This window comes from Triturus cristatus, chromosome 11 (assembly GCF_964204655.1).
Source record: "Triturus cristatus chromosome 11, aTriCri1.1, whole genome shotgun sequence".
NCBI classification, from domain to species: Eukaryota; Metazoa; Chordata; class Amphibia; order Caudata; family Salamandridae; genus Triturus; species Triturus cristatus.
The window spans coordinates 414,001,434-414,019,722 of NC_140594.1; the positions used below are offsets into that span (position 1 = coordinate 414,001,434).

Genomic DNA, 18,289 nt, shown 5'->3' on the forward strand with positions numbered 1-18,289 from the left:
GTTTGAAACATACTACCTGTCTGCACAACTACAGGGGTTCACGATAGCAGGCAGACAGACTCTGGGTTGAGCACTTAGACCATTTGTCCCAGTGCTAGATAGATTGGAGGGAGAATTATTCAGGGCACCACAATGAGGATGGTTACAGGGAATTTCAGGTCCTATGCTGCTGCTGGACTCTACCTGAATTACCCATCACAATGCTCAGCGCACTATCACACAGTGGGATTTGTGGAGGTATTTCGGAGTAGGCAACTGCCGGGGAGAGCGAGTAGGCGATATATTTCGAGACGGAGAGCTCCTCCCTACTGAGGACTTCAGAGCTGAATTTGTCCTCCGACAAGGTCAGTTCCTGCTTCAGAGGGCGGTGACGGCAGCATTCTGCAAACACTGGAAAAGGGGTATGACAGAGCCACAACCTCATAGGACCTGTCAATACATAGTAACATGTTCAGGAGCCTATAGAGCAGTAACAGCTCTGTATCAAGACGTACTCCTACCATTGAGCACTCTAGGTGACAAATGGGAGAGAGACCTGGAGATACCAATCCCAGAGGAGAATTGGATAGTAATACCTAACAGGGTACCTAAGGTATCCCACAATGCCTGATTTAAATTGATACATTTTTATATTCTCCATAGGGCCTACCTCACTCCAGATAGTATTAATAGATACTTCATAGGGACCAATGCTGCTTGCCCACAGTGTGGAGAGGTTCGTTCAGATCTCATGCACATGGTTTGGCACTGTCCCAACCTGCGGAACTATTGGGACGAAGTTTCGGCTGTCCCTGTGAGGGTCATAGAGAAGGAGGTTACCTGTTCACAGGTCCATTGCTTGCAGGATGGTTTCCTCATACATCTAAGACAAAAGTCACAAGCAAGTTCCAAGATCTGGCATTCAAATTATCAAAAAGTGAAATTACCAGGCATTGGAAATCCCAAGAGATCGTCATGTAACCAGAGGAGAAAGGAGCTAGAGAAATGGGCTGGATATGAAGGAAAGGTTCTGCTGCGCAATGCTAGGAGGGGCATAGGCACAATCGACATGGCCCATGCTTGGGAAGGGTTGGTGGAATGCTTAAAAAACCCACACTCCCAATCACGGGACCAGTCTCAGGGAGGTTCCCCCACTATTATTTCACCATAACTAAATGCACAAAGGAGCTGAATCAGTGTGTGTGTTAGATCCCTCAACTGTGTCCCCCCTTACCCTTAGAACCACAAGACAAATTAAAACACCTTACAGGACATTTGCGATGGCTGGAGTGACTTCGGTGATGTAAGCCTACTTACCGACACCAGATAAGGAACTAGGGCACAACTGAGGCATGAGTGGGGAGGGACAGGGAGTTAGTTTGGTAATTAGGAAATGTGTTACATGAGAGTTTCTGAGATGTACCATGACGTACGAGTCCAGGATGGACTACTGTTAGACATTGCTGTACAATGTACATTATCCGTATTGAAAACCTCAATAATATCTGTTTTTAAAAACAATTAGAGGCTGCTTTGGCTATGATCCTAATTGACGCTGAGAAAGCCTTCGATAGGGTTCCATGGAATCATCACTGGGATTTGGGATAGGCCCCGGTTTTATCACAGCTATCCAGACACAATATCACAAACCCACTGCCAGACTACAAATAATGGGGAGGGAATCTGACAAGATTCAGATTAGATATTTTTAGCTGAATATATGGACCTTGTGGTATTGTACTTTTTGTTAATATCAAAGTACTGCCAGTTCTGATGAGTCCACTGGTGTAAAACCATCTTACACCAATGTGGGGGCTGCCGATGATGAAGCAAATATCTATTATTGAGCCTATAGGTGAGGAGGATTTCAGCACTTATGGAAGTAATCCAGCCATGTAAGTGTTAACTACCCAAGCACCTTGTGCTTGTATAGCTGTTTGATAGGACGACGTGCTTGAGTTTGTTTTCTTCTGACTCTCCTATGGTGTATTCATGCATTCACCATGGGTCTCCAAAACCTTATGTGTTTTCTATGGATCGGAACATTGAAATAATTGAAAAAAATCCCCCAGATCTATTGAACTAAAGAAATCTCCTTTTTCGATAAATGGAAGAATCTCCTGAAGTATTAATTTTACGGAAACCATGCTTGTTTATATATGTATTTAATTCCCGTAGATCTAAAATTGGCCGCCGCTCTCCAGATCTTTTTAAAATTAGAAAGAATCTTGTTTTATATATGTATTAAAAGTTTTGGCAAATTTCACCTCAATTCGTTATTCGAGCGACAATGGACCCCTGTTACTGTTCACACAGAGGTGCAGTGCAGATAGTGGGCATGTGGATGCTATGGGGTGGGTAGATCCATTCTCCTGCTTCCAGGAGGTTCTGACGAAGATGGCTGTACTGTGCCCATTGGCTCCCTTGTGTCATAGAGGTAATGTTTGCACCTCCACTCTAACTGCTTTGAAACTCTCAAAGAAATTTGTAAAAAAAAAAGAAAAAAAAAAAAGAATTAGAAAGAATCTTGGATAGAATCTTTCACATTTCTCCTCCAATAGTACCCCTTCAATGGCTTCCATCTCCATTAGTTTCCGTATTGCCTCTTTTTACTCCTCCAATAGTCTGTGCCTTTCTATTAATTTTTTACAGATAAGGCTCCTTCAGAAACTCAAAAGCATAACCATGCTTTACAATTTCCAAAACCCATCTGTCTGACATCACTTGCTGCCAAGCTTCCAAATAATAACGCGTTCTTCTTCCCACAGCCAGCTGTACTGGAGTGGCAATCTCTACCAGCATGTCATGCTCTCTCTCCTCCCCCCTCAAACTTTGAGGGCTAATTTCCTTTGTGTCCTGTAGTCTGTTTCTGTCTGTATCCTTGTCCTCTCTTTTGCCTTTGTTAGCCATAAGTTCCATATCGACCCTACAACCCATGCTGCCTGTAGGGTCGAAAAAATGATCCTTGCTGTCCTTGACCTTCTTTCTGAAACTACTTATTAAAACCTCTGTAAGGCTGCTTCCTCTGCAACATCCTTAGAGAAGGAGCCATCTCTGTGCCTGTCTTTATTGTCAAAGCTTCATCCACCTTCCTTCCAAACACATTACTGCTGTCAAATGGCATGTCCATCACTGTCGACTGAACCTCAGGTCTAAATGACGTGTTCTTCAACCAGGCGTACATACTCATAACTATTGCATTTCCAATTTGCCTGAATGTGCATGTAGAAGCATCAATGAGAGAATGTTGGTTCTCCATCCCTTGATACAGCCTTAGCCCTTTCGCTGTTTCAAAATGCTTCCTGCAGAATCCTCAGTCGCTATATATTTCGTATAAATTATTGCCAGATTCACTGAGATAGTATCTGGGTTCTGCATTATTGTTAGACGTTCCTCTAACAAATGTTCTAGCACAGGTATAGACCGAGTGCTCCATTGAGATTTAATTTTGAAGTCAAATAAAAAATCTGACTTTTCAATCACTATCATTGGTAAACTGAAGCACTCGGAAGCCTTTTCTATTAGCGAATGGAACCAATCGACTAATATCATTATGTGGTAAACTCCTGCGTGCTGACTCCTGTATTGCATCCTTCTGAACAATAAACTGGTTCCATTCCGAATCCTCATTAGGAGATCCTGGCAGACTTTCCGCATCTGAATCACCCTCATCAGCAGCACTATCGACATCTGAATCTGGAGACTTTGCATCAACCTCCTCTACACTCTGCTCCACAGATACATTTCCATCTGCCTTCACTCCCCTTGCTGAACCCCTAACAGCATCAATGCCCTTTGCCTTAGATTGTGGTGGTATCAACTTTGGCAGTTGTGGCGTTTTGAGCAACTCTGTCTGCTGATCATCCTTCGGCAGTCTTCTGTAGATATCAGCAACCATATCCTGCATAGAAGGTAACAACTACATTGGCACCTGCACTATCCCTTCAGAAGAATGTTCTTTCATTCCTCCTTTTGACTCTTGCCTCTTTAACAATATTGTTCTGCCAACTCCTCCTATTCATCATCATCATTATCATCAATGCACTGAATATTGAACTCCCTGGGTGAGTTGCCTTTCTTTCTTCCTCCAAGGCTTCTCCTTCACTGAAGAATGCCTCCATCTGATCCAGATCTGGTTCAGGATGCTCTTGGCACCTCAGTAGACAACCTTGCTCTTCTGGTGAAATTCCCTGCATAAAATGCTTGGGCGGTTATAATGGTACTGGGAACACCATCAATGCCTCTAATGTAGTTTCTTCCATTCTATGTGACTCTTCATGAACACTCTTCCTCATCAGTAGTCTAGTTGACATGGGCATCAGCATTAGCTGCTTCCTTTACGTTGAGAGAAACGTACTTGTCACCTGCAATTCCCTCATCAATGAGAAATCTTTTGTCGACAGCTTTTCACCCATCGACAGGACTTTCCTTGTCGACACCAAGAATCCCGCCAATGACTTTGTTGACAGCGACTGCCCCTGTGCCTTCTGCACCAACAGATTTATCCTAAACGTTGAGGGCTCCATCGACGGCGACCTTGCCCTTGCCTGTTTCTCTTTCATCAATGGTAATTCCTCTGTCGATAACTTATTGTTTCCTTTCCTCTTCGTCGTAGGTGACCTCCTCCTTCTCTTCTGCAGTTACCTTAGGCTTTTTAGATGGAACCTCATCCTTTGCCTCATCTTTGTATCTTAACTTGTGCTTCCTTTGCACATCATGCCTCTTGTGTTCTTTCACACTACAGTGCATAAGATCAGCTGTCTGTCTCTCAGAAGCAAAACTAGAGGGTCCTTTCTCTTTTAGTCTCCAACTCTTTCTCCAAAATAGCCAGCACCAAGCACCTTTTCCTCTCCTTCATTCTGCTGATTTGTGATAAGGATATAACAAATACTTCTACGTAAATCTTCGTTTTGCCACAGCCCTTACAAGTTTTAAACAAAGACCTCTTATGGTAGCCTCTCTCAGCCATGATGCAATCAAATTTATTATTTTTACTCTCTCAATAGCAAAATCTTAAATAGCTGTCTAAAGGCCTCCTCACACTGAGCATGCAGTAGAAAATCTAACTGTTGGAAGCTTCAGTCAGGGAACAGGTGGGCGAGGCGGTTTCTGATTAGATAAAGTTTAGGTCATATAATGATGTAGATAGGTGAGTAAAGGTAAGGTTTTTAATTAAGTTAATGTGTATGTTTATGTTTATTAATTTGTGTATTTAACTGCAGTTTGTAAAATTAGTGGGGGGTTCCCAGTCTGGGGATGTGGAATGATTCAAGCATGTGAATCCAATGCTGGTGAAGGAACTGTTATGGACCTGGGAGCCAGAGTAGATGTCTGCACCGGTGTTGGTAAGGGCCCAGAACAGGACTAGAGGTGTCAGTCGTGAGACGGCCCACTGGGGGCCCCTGTAGTTCCATGGGACTCAAAGGCAAGGCAGAGCGTGCTAGAAGCATCAGAAAGGTTTCAGCATGACCTCCCTGAAAGCTGCTATCTGCAGTGGAGTCAACAATGGCCTGAGGAATTTGGGGTGCTCCCTGACCGGGCTGGAGTCAAAAAGCGATGGAGGGGTATAATCTTTCAGTTGATATCCTTGTGCTCTCTCACCAATTTTGTGTGGCGGTGGGCGAGTCCTGTTTGGCTTTCGAGCTTATGGCACGTTTTAGAGTTGTACTTACTGTAAGACTTCAAGCAAGAATGGGACATTATACAGGACCAGCCTCTTGACCAAGGTCATGAGTGTCTGCGTGACTGGGGAGAATGGAAATTGTGCTTCTACTGCAATCTCTACTTATGAACATCATCTCCTACGCCGATGACACCCAGCTGATCCTCTCCCTGACCAACGACCCCGCCACCGCCAGAGCCAACCTACACGAAGGGATGAAAAACGTGGCCGAGTGGATGACGACCAGCCGCCTGAAACTGAACACTGACAAGACGGAAGTCCTCATCCTGGGCTCCTCACCCTCCGCCTGGGATGACTCCTGGTGGCCCCCCGCCCTGGGCAACGCACCCAAACCGACAGACCACGCACGCAACCTGGGCTTCATCCTGGACTCCTCCCTCTCCATGACCAGACAAGTCAACGCCGTCTCCTCGTCCTGTTTCAACATCCTGCGCATGCTACGTAAGATCTTCCGGTGGATCCCCACCGAGACCAGGAAGACGGTCACCCAGGCCCTCGTCACCAGTCGATTGGACTACGGCAACGCCCTCTACGCCGGTACCACCGCCAAGCTCCAGAAGAGACTCCAGCGGATCCAGAACGCCTCGGCGAGACTCATCCTCGACGTCCAAAGACGAACTCACATCTCCAGACACCTGAGAGACCTGCACTGGCTCCCGATCAACAAAAGAATCACCTTCCGGCTCCTCACCCACGCACACAAAGCCCTACACAACCAAGGCCCGACCTACCTCAACAGCCGCCTCAACTTCTACGCTCCCAAACGCCACCTCCGCTCGACCAGTCACGCCCTCGCAGCCGTCCCCCTCATCCACAGAGCGACAACAAGAGGAAGATCCTTCTCCCACCTGGCCGCCAAGACTTGGAACACCCTCCCGACCGACCAACACCTGACCCAAGACCACCTCTCCTTCAGGAAGAAGCTCAAGACCTGGTTGTTCGAGCAGTAGCGGACCCCCCCCCCCCCCCTAGCGCCTTGAGACCCTCCGGGTGAGTAGTGCGCTTTATAAATGCCTATGATTGATTGATTGATTGATATGTTGGCTATGTAGAGCTTTGTCTCCAGCTCATGGATGCTCTTCGGGTGCATGAGGACGCTTTTCTGACATGACCTGAAACTGAAGTCAGTGCACTGGGGTGCTCCTTATATGCCACTCTGCTTTATCACTTTCAGGGCAGCAAGGAATCAATGAGAAGCCATATGGCAGGCATGGGGGCACAGCTGAAGAATTCTCTGGACCCAGAGAATTCTAAAAGGTGGGGGAAATGGCCTTAGCATCCAGAAAAAAAACAACACAAACAAAAGTAAACATACGTACATGAACTATGTAAAACTAAAACAGATCGATAAAACCAATCCAAACAAACAGATGGATAATTAAAAAATAGGTAAAAACAAACTACACAAACCAAACCATCCTAATGCTGAGTAACTAAAACAAAATAAGTCTAAAAACACCAGACAGCGCAACCATAAAACTTACATACAATACACACAAAAACAAACCACGATGTAACAGGGAAAACATAACACACATATGTAAACCAGATTTAAAAAATACATGCCTTCTACAAAAGCGATGTAAATACAATCTACAAATGCAATCAATAACACAAAACAATGCAAAAGAGACTGTCTACGCACAAACACCAAAAGACAAATAACATATTAATCACACAATGAAGGCAGAAACAGAAGATGAAAACAAAAAACAGTCACAAGTGAAAAGATAAACACAAGAGAGAGAGAGGCATGGCTATAAAAAGAGACAAAGGTTGGAAGGAATTAAGGCATTTCAAATCAGAGGAATGGCACCAGTTGTTGGCAGCAGAAACCAGTAGAGATTTCCTGAAAATAATTTAAATGTAAGGTTTTCTACTCTACCTGTTTTCACATCATGCTTGATTTCTGCCACAGAGATAGTTGCATTGGGGATGGGGTCTCCTTGTTGGTCTGTCACCACACCTTTAATTCCACGGTGCACCTGAAAGATCATTGGAAAGTGCCAACATGAAATCAAGAAGTCCTAACAGCTACCAAGTCTATGGCTTCAGAGATGCAGCAATAATCTCCAGTAGGGACACAGCATTGCCACCAGTGAGGGGAAATGCCATGTCTGCCATGTGAGAGCTTAGGCCTGACACATCACTTATGGGAGAAAGGATACCAAAGTGCTAAAATAAGCAAAGATTTGGGGAACACAAGAACAGTGAACTTAATATGCAGTGAAACTATGAAAGCAACAGGTATACAAGTACAGGGACAATCAATAGGTCTGGCGTTGGCTGCCAACATTTGGTTTTGCCAATGTTTGTGAATGTTTTTTCTTTATAAAACTGTATGAGTGGACTATTCTTTGTGTGTAAGTGCACACTGTGCAAAAGCAGAATGCTGTCCCTCACAAAGACGGAAGCCAATGGCTGAAATGGGCTGACCCTGTGTCTCTTGCTGTATGCTGTGGAGGGCGGGACGAACGTGAATGGCACACTGGCGAACCAGTGGATGAAGAGAGCTGGCTTAAAGCCTACATAAATACGTATAGTATGCATTCAATTTTATTAAAATTAGAATGTTTTGGCAAACACTAGACCTGAAAAATGATCATGACTCGGGGTTGGGGGTCAGGATTTATTCTGCCCTTGAAAATGTATTGTACGTTACCATGCTCATGCTCATACATTTGGGTCTTGCTTCTGCCCTGAGCTCTCAACCCAGCTCTTGCAATTCGCCCTGAGCCCTTGTGCTGGTCCACAGGGGACTTTTGCTTCCTCTGTGCCATGCACAGAGCTCCTTCATGGTTTACACTTCTTTCCACTGGTCCTCATGGTTTCTCTGCCCAAGCCTTGGTGTTTGTTGAATTGCTTGTGACCTGCACACAGGCCCTCACACAATAATATTACTTATCTGAAATAATTTGTTTTGCAGAACAAGCAAATTATAGTAATATTTTCCTTCCATATAGCAGATAGAGTAAAAGACTAGAACTTATTTTGGTAAAACTAAGCTTTTTGCCTTAGAAAGGAGGCTCCAGCTTAGGGTACAAACCCACTTTTATGGGTGTATGTCTTTAGATTTTTGTTTTACACCATGGGATTGTGCCTGACACAGTTTTACATTCATTATATTATCTTTTAATTTCACGTCCTGGAAAAGGTGGGTGAATTCACTTATGAATCTTTAATATTTCTATGCTTCGTAACCACTGCTCAGGTAAGAACCTTTTTTATTTTGTATCATGAGCCATACTACAGTTTTACATATTTTGCATCAATTTCAGAACAGAAATACTTGTCCATAAGCTGGAGGAGAGTGTCATGTTGGAGGAATTTGGACCTCTCATGGAATCTCAAGCTATGTATCCTAAGTTTCTCCACTGTTGGATACAGTTCAGAAAATACAATCCAGCAATGATGTAAGACCTTGGATACTCCCTTTCACCATGGTGGGTCGTGTAAATGTGATTAAAATGGTGATGCATCTCCTCCTTGATCCAAGCATTTTACTCACCACATCCCCTTCAGAAAGAAAAACTTTCTGATCCTTTGAACTTAGATATTCGTTGCTTGAATAGGGTCAGGGCTTAGCTATCAATTGTGCAGCAGGTGAAGTGGAACCCAGGCCACTGGGTGTTAGAGACCCACTGCATCCCATTAATTGCTATATTATACTACCCAGCTAGTAGCGAAGGGCCCATGTCACCCTTGTTAGGCCACGGATTTTAGCAAGGAAGCTTCTGTTAGCTGGAAGAAATTGTTTAGAACACTTAAACTGGGTGAGGGTCCTCCCTGTTCTAAACAGATACTATGTAGCAGCTGCCATTGGCTTTATATAGTGATTGATTGATTGATTGATTGACTATATGGTCTAATTAAATTGTCGATTTTATTTATGAAGGGAATGGTAAATAAATTTGGTAACCCCCGAGTTTTTAAAAATTTATTTTGTAAATTTAGCTACATGTAGTTGTTCTATTGTGGATCTATCATTTTGTGGTACCCCTCTGAATTCAGTCAGGTGTTCTCATGCCAGGGTACTGTGCTAAGAGAGCTCCCTACAGCTCGGGCCCCTCCGCACCGCAGGGGCTGCCTGGCCTATGTTACGCCACTGGTTTAATCCCTGCGGTCTATATATACATCCATAAGATGGTGATTGCTATGCAGTAGTGAATATCTGTCCCAGAAACATTTCTTAGTTAACACTGTAGCATGGCTGTAAACTTATGTTAATATGGTAAAGGTCCCCTGGACGACTCTGGATAATGTGTGCCCCTGTCTGTAGTTCCCCTTAGCAATCTGAAGGTTTTGACCTCAACTTCAGCAACCATGATGATCAAGCGTGTGTGCTGGAGGTGCTATTTAACGCACAGACTGAGACCCAGAGCTGGGCTCGGTGGTCCCAAGAGACACAACATTTGCACTCTTGGTTTCCCTGCGCCTCATCCCTGGTGGTCCAGTGGACCTCTATCTCTTTTCTCTAGCTCCGTTTTTCACTCGTTTTTTTCACTCGTTTTTCACTCAGTTTCTCACTCGTTTTTCTACCCTCTTTTTCTTCTCCTTTCTGCATTTCTGCTCCTTTCTGCTCTATTTCCTTTTCCCTTTTTTCCTGATCGCTTTCCCTGCCGCTGCTGCCCTCATGGCCCCTCCTTCCCAGCACGATCAGCACGACCGTCCCAATCCAGCTCCCCCCCTCACTCCCGCTTTCCAGCTGTCCAGCCCTCCCCAACCCCTACTTAATGACGGCCGCTGCGGGGACAGGCGAGCAAGACCACTGACCCATTGTCAGTGAAATTGCTACCCCTCCCTCGCAGCTCCACCATTAAGTGAGGCCTGCCCCTGCACTCTCAAGTGTTTGGTGCTCGAGGCCCTCCTCCACCCACAGGTTTCCCTGCGCCTCATCCCTGGTGGTCCAGTGGACCTCTATCTCCTTTCTCTAGCTCAGTTTTTCACTCGTTTTTACTTAATGGTGGCCGCTGTGAGGCCGCGCCAAAGGCAAGCCCGTCTGTGCCTGTCCGCGACCTGACCGCAACCAGTGCCAGGAACCCTGGACCTCCACACCGCCAATGCTACGACCCAGCAGCACTCCACGCACTCAACCCAGGCCGCAACAACAACTGCATGCTAGCCTCACCAGCCGACACCCACGGACTCTTCAGCTGTCACCGCTGCTGACAAACCTACAGCACCGCTAGGAATACGGACCCAGCACAACCCGACGGCAAGAGCACACCAGACCTTGCAATGCATCCTCATCAACGTCCGATCCCTGCACAAACATGCCACTGAAATCTGGGACCTCTTCGACAGCACCACCCCGGACATAGCGTTCTTCACCAAAACCTGGACCAACACCACCTCGGGCCAGACATCGCCATCGCCATTCCCCAAGGATACAAGATCTCCAGGAAAGACCGCCCCACCCGCTCGGGAGGAGGAATCCCCATCGTCCACAAATCTACCCTCCGCCTGAGCACACTCCCTGATGAAACCACAGACCTGATGGAACACCTTCACTTCAAGATACTGACCTTCCCTACCACCACCCTCCGATGAACCCTCATCTACCGACCCCCTGGACCACACGGACCGTTCACCAACTCCATCACGGAGATCATCTCCCCGCATGCCATCGCATCCATCAACTACACCCTGCTGGGAACCTCAACTTCCACCTCGACAACCAACTGGACCCCAACTCCACATCCCTCCTGGACAATCTCCACAACATTGGACTCCGCCAAATCGTGACCGAACCAATGCACTCAGCAGGACACACCCTTGACCCCCTCTTCACAACAGGAAACTCCATCACCTCCAGCCACACCACCGAACTCCCGTGGACTGACCACTGATGCGTCCACTTCACCTTCAGAACACCCACCATCCACAGACATCAGCACCTGCTCCCACGAAGAAACTGGACCAGAATCACTGACGACCAGCTCACCTCCTCACTCAGCAACACCACCCGAACCATCCTGGGAAACGACAAACCCAACACCACAGCCCAAACTCTGCACAGATGGATCTCCGACAGCGCCAACACCATAGCCCCCCTCAAGAAAAACAACAACACCCACGCCAAGAAAGCCAGATGGTTTACCACTGAACTTCAAGAGTCCAGACGCACTTGCTGCCGCCTCGAAAAGGCCTGGAGGAACACCATATCCACAGAAGCACACAACAACTTCAGAGCCGCTACCAACACCCACCACCAACTCATCAGAAAAACAAGAAAAAAAGGGATTGAAGACAGAATCTCCACTCACACACACAACAGCAAAGAACTCTTCAACATCATCAAGGAGTTCGCCCAACCCACGAGCGAGTCGACGGACATTCCTCCCTCACAAAACCTCTGCGACAAACTCAGCACCTTCTTTAACCACAAAATCAAGAGTATCTATGACAACTTTGACAAAGACAACCAACACACTGAACCCCCGCCAACCTCCTCTGACACCCTGAAGCCAGCGATTGACAACTGGACAGCCCTCATCACCGAAGACACACTGAAGACAATGAAGTCAATCCACTCCGGGGCCCCCTAGGGCCCCTGCCCCCACCACATCTTCAACAGAGCCGCCGACACCATCGCACTCATACTCCAACACACCATCAACCGCTCCCTGGCGACCGCCTCGTTCCCCGACGACTGGAAACATCCCTAGGTCAACCCCCTCCTGAGGAAACCCTCGGCGGACCCCACCGACCTCAAAAACTATACACCCATCTCCCTGCTCCCATTCCCAGTGAAAGTCATCGAGAAAGCCATCAACAGCCAACTCGCCACATTCATTGAAGAGCACAACATCCTCGACTCGTCCCGATCCGGCTTCAGAAAAAACCACAGTACGGAAACCGCCCTTCTCGCCGCAACAGACGACATCCGCACCCTACTGGACAAAGGAGAAACAGTAGCCCTCATCCTCCTCGACCTCTCAGCGGCGTTCAACATAGTCTCTCACCGCACCCTAATACGCAGACTCCTCGACGCAGGGATCCAGGACAAGGTCCTTGAATGGATCCGCTCCTTCCTTTCCGGCAGAACGCAGCGGGTCAGACTCCCCCCTTTCCTCTCGGACCCTACACCAACCACCTGCAGAGTCCCTCAGGGGTCCTCCCTCAGCCCTACGCTCTTCAACGTCTACATGGCTCCACTCGCCCCCATCGTCAGAACCTAGGGACTCAACATCGTGTCATACGCAGATGACACCCAACTCATCCTCTATCCAACGAACCGCCAGACACAACTTTCGAGACGGCTTGGAAGCCGTCGCCAAATGGATGAAAAACAGCTGCCTACAACTAAACACCAACAAGACAGAAATACTCATCATGGGCCCAAACCCCGATGCCTGGAACGACACCTGGTGGCCCCACGCCCTCGGAAACCCGCCGACCTCCATGGACCATGCACACAACCTGGGAATCATCCTGGACTCCGAGCTCAAAATGGACCGCCTGATCAACTCCGTCTCGTCGGAATAAACAAAAACCTCACCCGCAAGCTACAGAACATCCAGAACGCCGCCGCAAGACTGGTCCTCAGCCTGCCAAGACACTGCCACATCTCCCAGCACTTTCGCACACTCCACTGGCTCCCCATCAAGGCCAGAGTCACCTTCAAGATGCTCACCCACGCACACAAGGCCCTCCACGACAACGGACCAGCATACCTGAACAGCCGACTCAATTTCCACGCACCTCAAAGGACCCTACGATCAGCCCAGCTCTCCTATGCCATGGTCCCCCACACCAGAAAGACAGATCGGGAGGCCGCGCCTTCTCCTTCCTCGCGGCCAGAGCCTGGAACGTCCTTCTGCTCCACCTCCGACAGACAACATCGCTTCCCATCTTCGCAAGAAACCTCAAAACCTGGCTCTTCGACAGACCCCCTCCTTGATGGACTGGAACTTGCACCCACCCCCCCCCAGCACCTTGAGACGCTTATAGGTGAGTAGTCGCGCTTAACAAACGCCTGATTGATTGATTGATATGTATGATTCAAACGAAAATTAGTAAAAAGAAGAAGTATATACAGACAATATGTACAGTGCTAAACAATACTTTACAATACTATACAATGAAAATCCAGCTATAATGTCCAATCATTTAATTTAATATATCGAAAGCTATCTATTCAATTTTACGACACAAATAGCTGTTTCTTTATGTAGACATTTTCTAACAATAACATTTGTACAAAGCAGTGTTATGCTCCCACATCTATTAAAAAGCCGCTCATACCTCATAATCACACACACATGCCCTTTTTCCATAGCCATTCACAATTGTTCCAACACTAGGTTTATGCACTATCTTCAACAACAGGGAAGTGACTGTTTTTTCTGCCGTTTCTGCGTTGTGGGTCAGAATCGTATAAAGTTTGGTCTACGATCGTTTTGTTGGACAGTGTGTAGAAGCTCCACCTTCTTCAGTACCACCTGGTGTACTACCTCATGAGATGGCAGGTGAAGATAGCGGTGTCTTGAAGACTTTGTTTCTTAGAGATAATATATAAAACTCCTAAAGAGCCAGTTTATAACATTCTCTGAGAAAGCTAGGCGCTCACCCTAAAATAGGGCTAAGATGAGGTTGACGCCTCCTGCACTACACAGACGATGCACCTCATACCACTTAGCGCTGTACAGCCTGCTGACACTCCAAGAACAGAAGGCGCTTCCTGCTGTGATCAATGAAGGATAACAAAACGTTGCTGTTCAAACTAAGAAGAACTCCGAAAAGGGAATAAAAACTCATACTGTCGAGGAGATAGCTGTCTATACAGACCTTCAACTAGGCCATATGCCCCTTCCGGACTTTCTGCATTTCAGGCCCCTCATGGGAACAACCACAGAGAAGAATCTGTCATTGTTGCACCGGAAGTATAAGAGGTTGTCCCATGGGAGCAGCCCAAACTTTCATTCCAGTAAATCAAGAGTCGTATTAGCCTAACTACATTTGAGATCTTCAACAAAGTTTTGTGCAAATTTACGGCAGGACATTGATTCCTTGACTTGTACTGGTAGTATTGTTGAATTTTAAGTCTTTACCACACACCACCTTACTGAGTAAGCCTTGGAGTTTTCAACTTCCATTACCCAGAGAGTATAGTGCTAAAAGGATGTACTTGGTACTCAGTTTTGGGTCCCATAATACAGTTAACTTACAGGACACCAGTAGAAAATGTCTCTAATACAATCTGACTGCCCTTGAGCACCTGAAGAACAAGTTACTTACCTTCAGTAACGTAATTCTGGAGACTATTGAACCACAGATTCCTCACCTTTTGAATACCTCCCCAGGAGTCAGATAGGATCCAGAAAATGTTCAGCAGTACCCCTGTGCGCCAGCAGGTAGCGGTGGTGGCTCTTTCTGTGTTGTCGTTGTTTCGAGCTGGATGTGACGTGCCCAGGCCTATATAGGTGCCATCCATGTTGCTTTCTTGACCCTTTTCGTGCCCACAGACCCAGAGCCAATCTGATTGTCTTTGACCAGTGTGCAGATTCCTGGATTGGGATATTTTTTTGTGAAAAGACCAGTACAGGGAGGTGGGGCGGGAGGGGGGGGGGTGTTGCTGATGAATCTGGAGCTAGGTAGAGTTTCTAGCAGAAAGAGCGGTGCCAAAGGTAAGTAATTGTTCTTCTGATAGATATTCCTAATCGCAGATTTCTCAGCTTTTAAATAGCTACCCAAGGAATACCTCCTAGGTGGTGGGTCCATGAACTGACTCACACTAAAAAGTACTGAAGGACCAAAGGGGCAAAGTGACCATCCGACTGACCCGACTGTCTAGGCAATAGTGCCTCATGAAGGTATGTAGTGACTCTCATGTAGCAGCTTGACAAATGTCGAGCAGCAGCACCTCATTTGCCAATGAAGTGCTAATAGTCTTGGCCCTGGTAGAACGAGCTTGCACAAGCACTCAGGAGGCTGCCTTTTGGTTTGGCTGCTGCTTAGCAGATCTTAATTCAGAGTATGATCTAGGGTAAGATGGTCCTCTTCTGCACAGCCCTGCCTTTCCTCTTTATAGTGAACCTGATAAAGAGCTGATCATCCACCCTGAGGTCCTTGATATGAACCATATAGAAGCTAAGAGCTCATTTCAAATCCAACCAGGAAAGCCTCTCCTCCTCCTTGGAGGGGTGAGGTGGAACAAAGAACGCAGGAAGGGTGAGGTTTTGACCAACCTGAAACAGAGGGAGCTCAAGTCCACAAAACCAGTTTGTCCCGATAGAACATGATGTAAGGCGGGTTAGCAGGAAGGGACTGCAACTCGCTGACTTGTCGTGCTGATGTTATCATGACAAGAAAGACTGTTTTGAGGGTAAGGAGACTAAGTGATTAGCTGTGAAGGGTCTCAAACGGCACCCACATGAGGAATGTGAGCACCAAACTTAAGTCCTATTGGAATGCAACAAACAGAGAAAGAGGAAACACAAAACAAAAGGAGATTTAAATACAGAGGGCTAGTCTGAACCCCATAAAAGTGGCAATAGAGCCAATAGTTACCCTTTAACAATGCCCAAAGCAAGGCCTTGCTGGGCTTGGGGCAGCACAAACATCAAACCTTCGAACATCTTGGCATGGAGTGGGGCAATCTGTTTAGAAGTGCACCAGGACACAAACTTATCCCAATGCAGGTGTATACATATTTGGTTGAGGGATGCCTGGCTGCCAAGATGAAATCAACAACTTTGGGAGGTAAGTCAAAAGCACTCAACTGTCGCTGCTCAATTTCTAAGTATGGAGGTAGAAGTTGCCTAGCCGCGAGTGCAGGACCCTGCCCTGCTGCTGTAACACGAGATCCTCCCGAAGGAGTAGTCTGATAGGAGAACATATGGTCATGCCCTGGAGTTTGGGATACCATACTCTCCATGCCCAGTCCTGAGCCACTAGAATGACTTGGGCCTGGTCAGTTCTGATCTTCCTCAGAAATCACCTGACACATACTCCCCACAGCACATTCACCCACCCCCCCTTAGTCAGCAGGCCAACTGCGCTGCACTTCACCCCCCCTTGTTTACTACGCTTCCCGCGGAGCTTTCCACCCTCCATCCTATCCCCACACCCTCTCAACAGCTAGCAACCCCCAGTCTTCACACCTCTACACAGCCATCCGCAGGCATAACACACTCCCTAACCTATCTCCCATCCACACCAGACCCTAGTCTAGAGGATATTATGAGCGTCCTGCACCAAATTCAAGCAGAGCTGCTTGCGTTCAAGATGATTCTGTCTAAACACTCATTGCACCTCACCCCATCAACGACTTATAAATCTCACGAGTGCCCGGACCTCTCCTATACCGCCTCTAATATGCACCCACCCAGCTGGAAAACAGTTCCGTCTCACAACACACTAACACGCCCAAGGCGCAGCACCAACCCGTTTTCGGAGAGCGATCTCCTCTCCCTTCTGCACTCCTATGAAACCTCCCTCCCCAACTCCCTCTCGCCCTCTCAGATGATCATCCCGACTGTCCCCCCCAACCCCTGCAGACTCGCTACACACAACAACAGAGGAGTTTCTGATAACAACCTACGAAGAATCCCTATCACTCAGGACCCATTCCCCTCCCTCATTTCACCCCATTTGAAATGCACGCTGCTAAACTGTAGATCAGCCTCCAGACATGCAGCCGACATAGCTGACCTCATCATCTCTCAGGAGCTGGATATCTTATTTCTAACTGAAACCTGGTTAACAGAATCATCCACCCCTCTCCTTGACATCCTTGTTCCACCTGACTAGGACATCATTAGATTAGACAGAACGGACAAAATAGGGGGTGGCATAGCCTGTATACATCGCAGCAGCTTCACCATAAACAGAGCCTTATCGCCGACATTCACATCTTGCGAATACTTGTGTTTGGACATTAGTTGCAATGGCAAACCAGTATGTTCATCCCACATCATCTATCATCCCCCAGGAGACAACCTCCTCTTCATCGAACACCTCATGGACTTGATCGCTTCTAACATGGGTCAGCAGAATACCCAAATATTCCTGGGCGACTTCAATCTCCATTGGAACGACATCAATGACTCAGTGGTCAAGAGTTTCAAAAACTTCTTGGATGATCTTACCCTCATCCAATCCTGCAACAGCCCGACACACAATAAAGGCTCAACCATTGATCTTATAATCGCCAAATCTGACATCATCCAGGTGGATTCGATCCAACCCTGTGACTGGTCGGACCATCATATTATTGCCTTCTATATCAAGGGAACCACCAAACACATTCCAGCGCAATCCACAAAACCAAAAATCTGGAAAAGAGACCTGAAAAAACTCAATCCAAACTCACTACCCTCTTCCTGCTACAATCTGCTCCAGCCCCCTTCAGTCACCTCTGATGTGCATGCTCTCACCAACCATGGAGCCAAATCAAGCTGGGTTCCGTCCAGGCCATTCGACCGAGACGGTAACCCTGGCAGTCCAGAATACACTTCGGTGTAACGCAGACAGGGATGTCCACCAGGCACTGGTGCTTCTTGACCTGTCTGCTGCATTCGACACGGTCGACCATACGATTTTGGTCGGCCGTGTCGAGCAGGCAGGCCTCAGAGGTGCTGCCCTGAGCTGGGTGGAATCATTCTTGTCCGACCGGACTCAAGC

General features: G+C 47.1%; 1 protein-coding gene across 3 annotated transcripts in view; it reads right to left on the reverse strand.

The window, feature by feature from the left end:
- Nucleotides 1-18,289, reverse strand: part of AEBP1 (AE binding protein 1) — a 319,836-nt gene that overhangs the window by 14,608 nt on the left and 286,939 nt on the right. For all 3 annotated transcript variants that reach the window (XM_085636122.1, XM_085636121.1, XM_085636123.1), the window contains one exon: nucleotides 7,548-7,647. In XM_085636122.1, coding sequence (XP_085492248.1) covers nucleotides 7,548-7,647 — 100 coding nt within the window. The remainder of the gene's footprint in view (nucleotides 1-7,547; nucleotides 7,648-18,289) is intronic.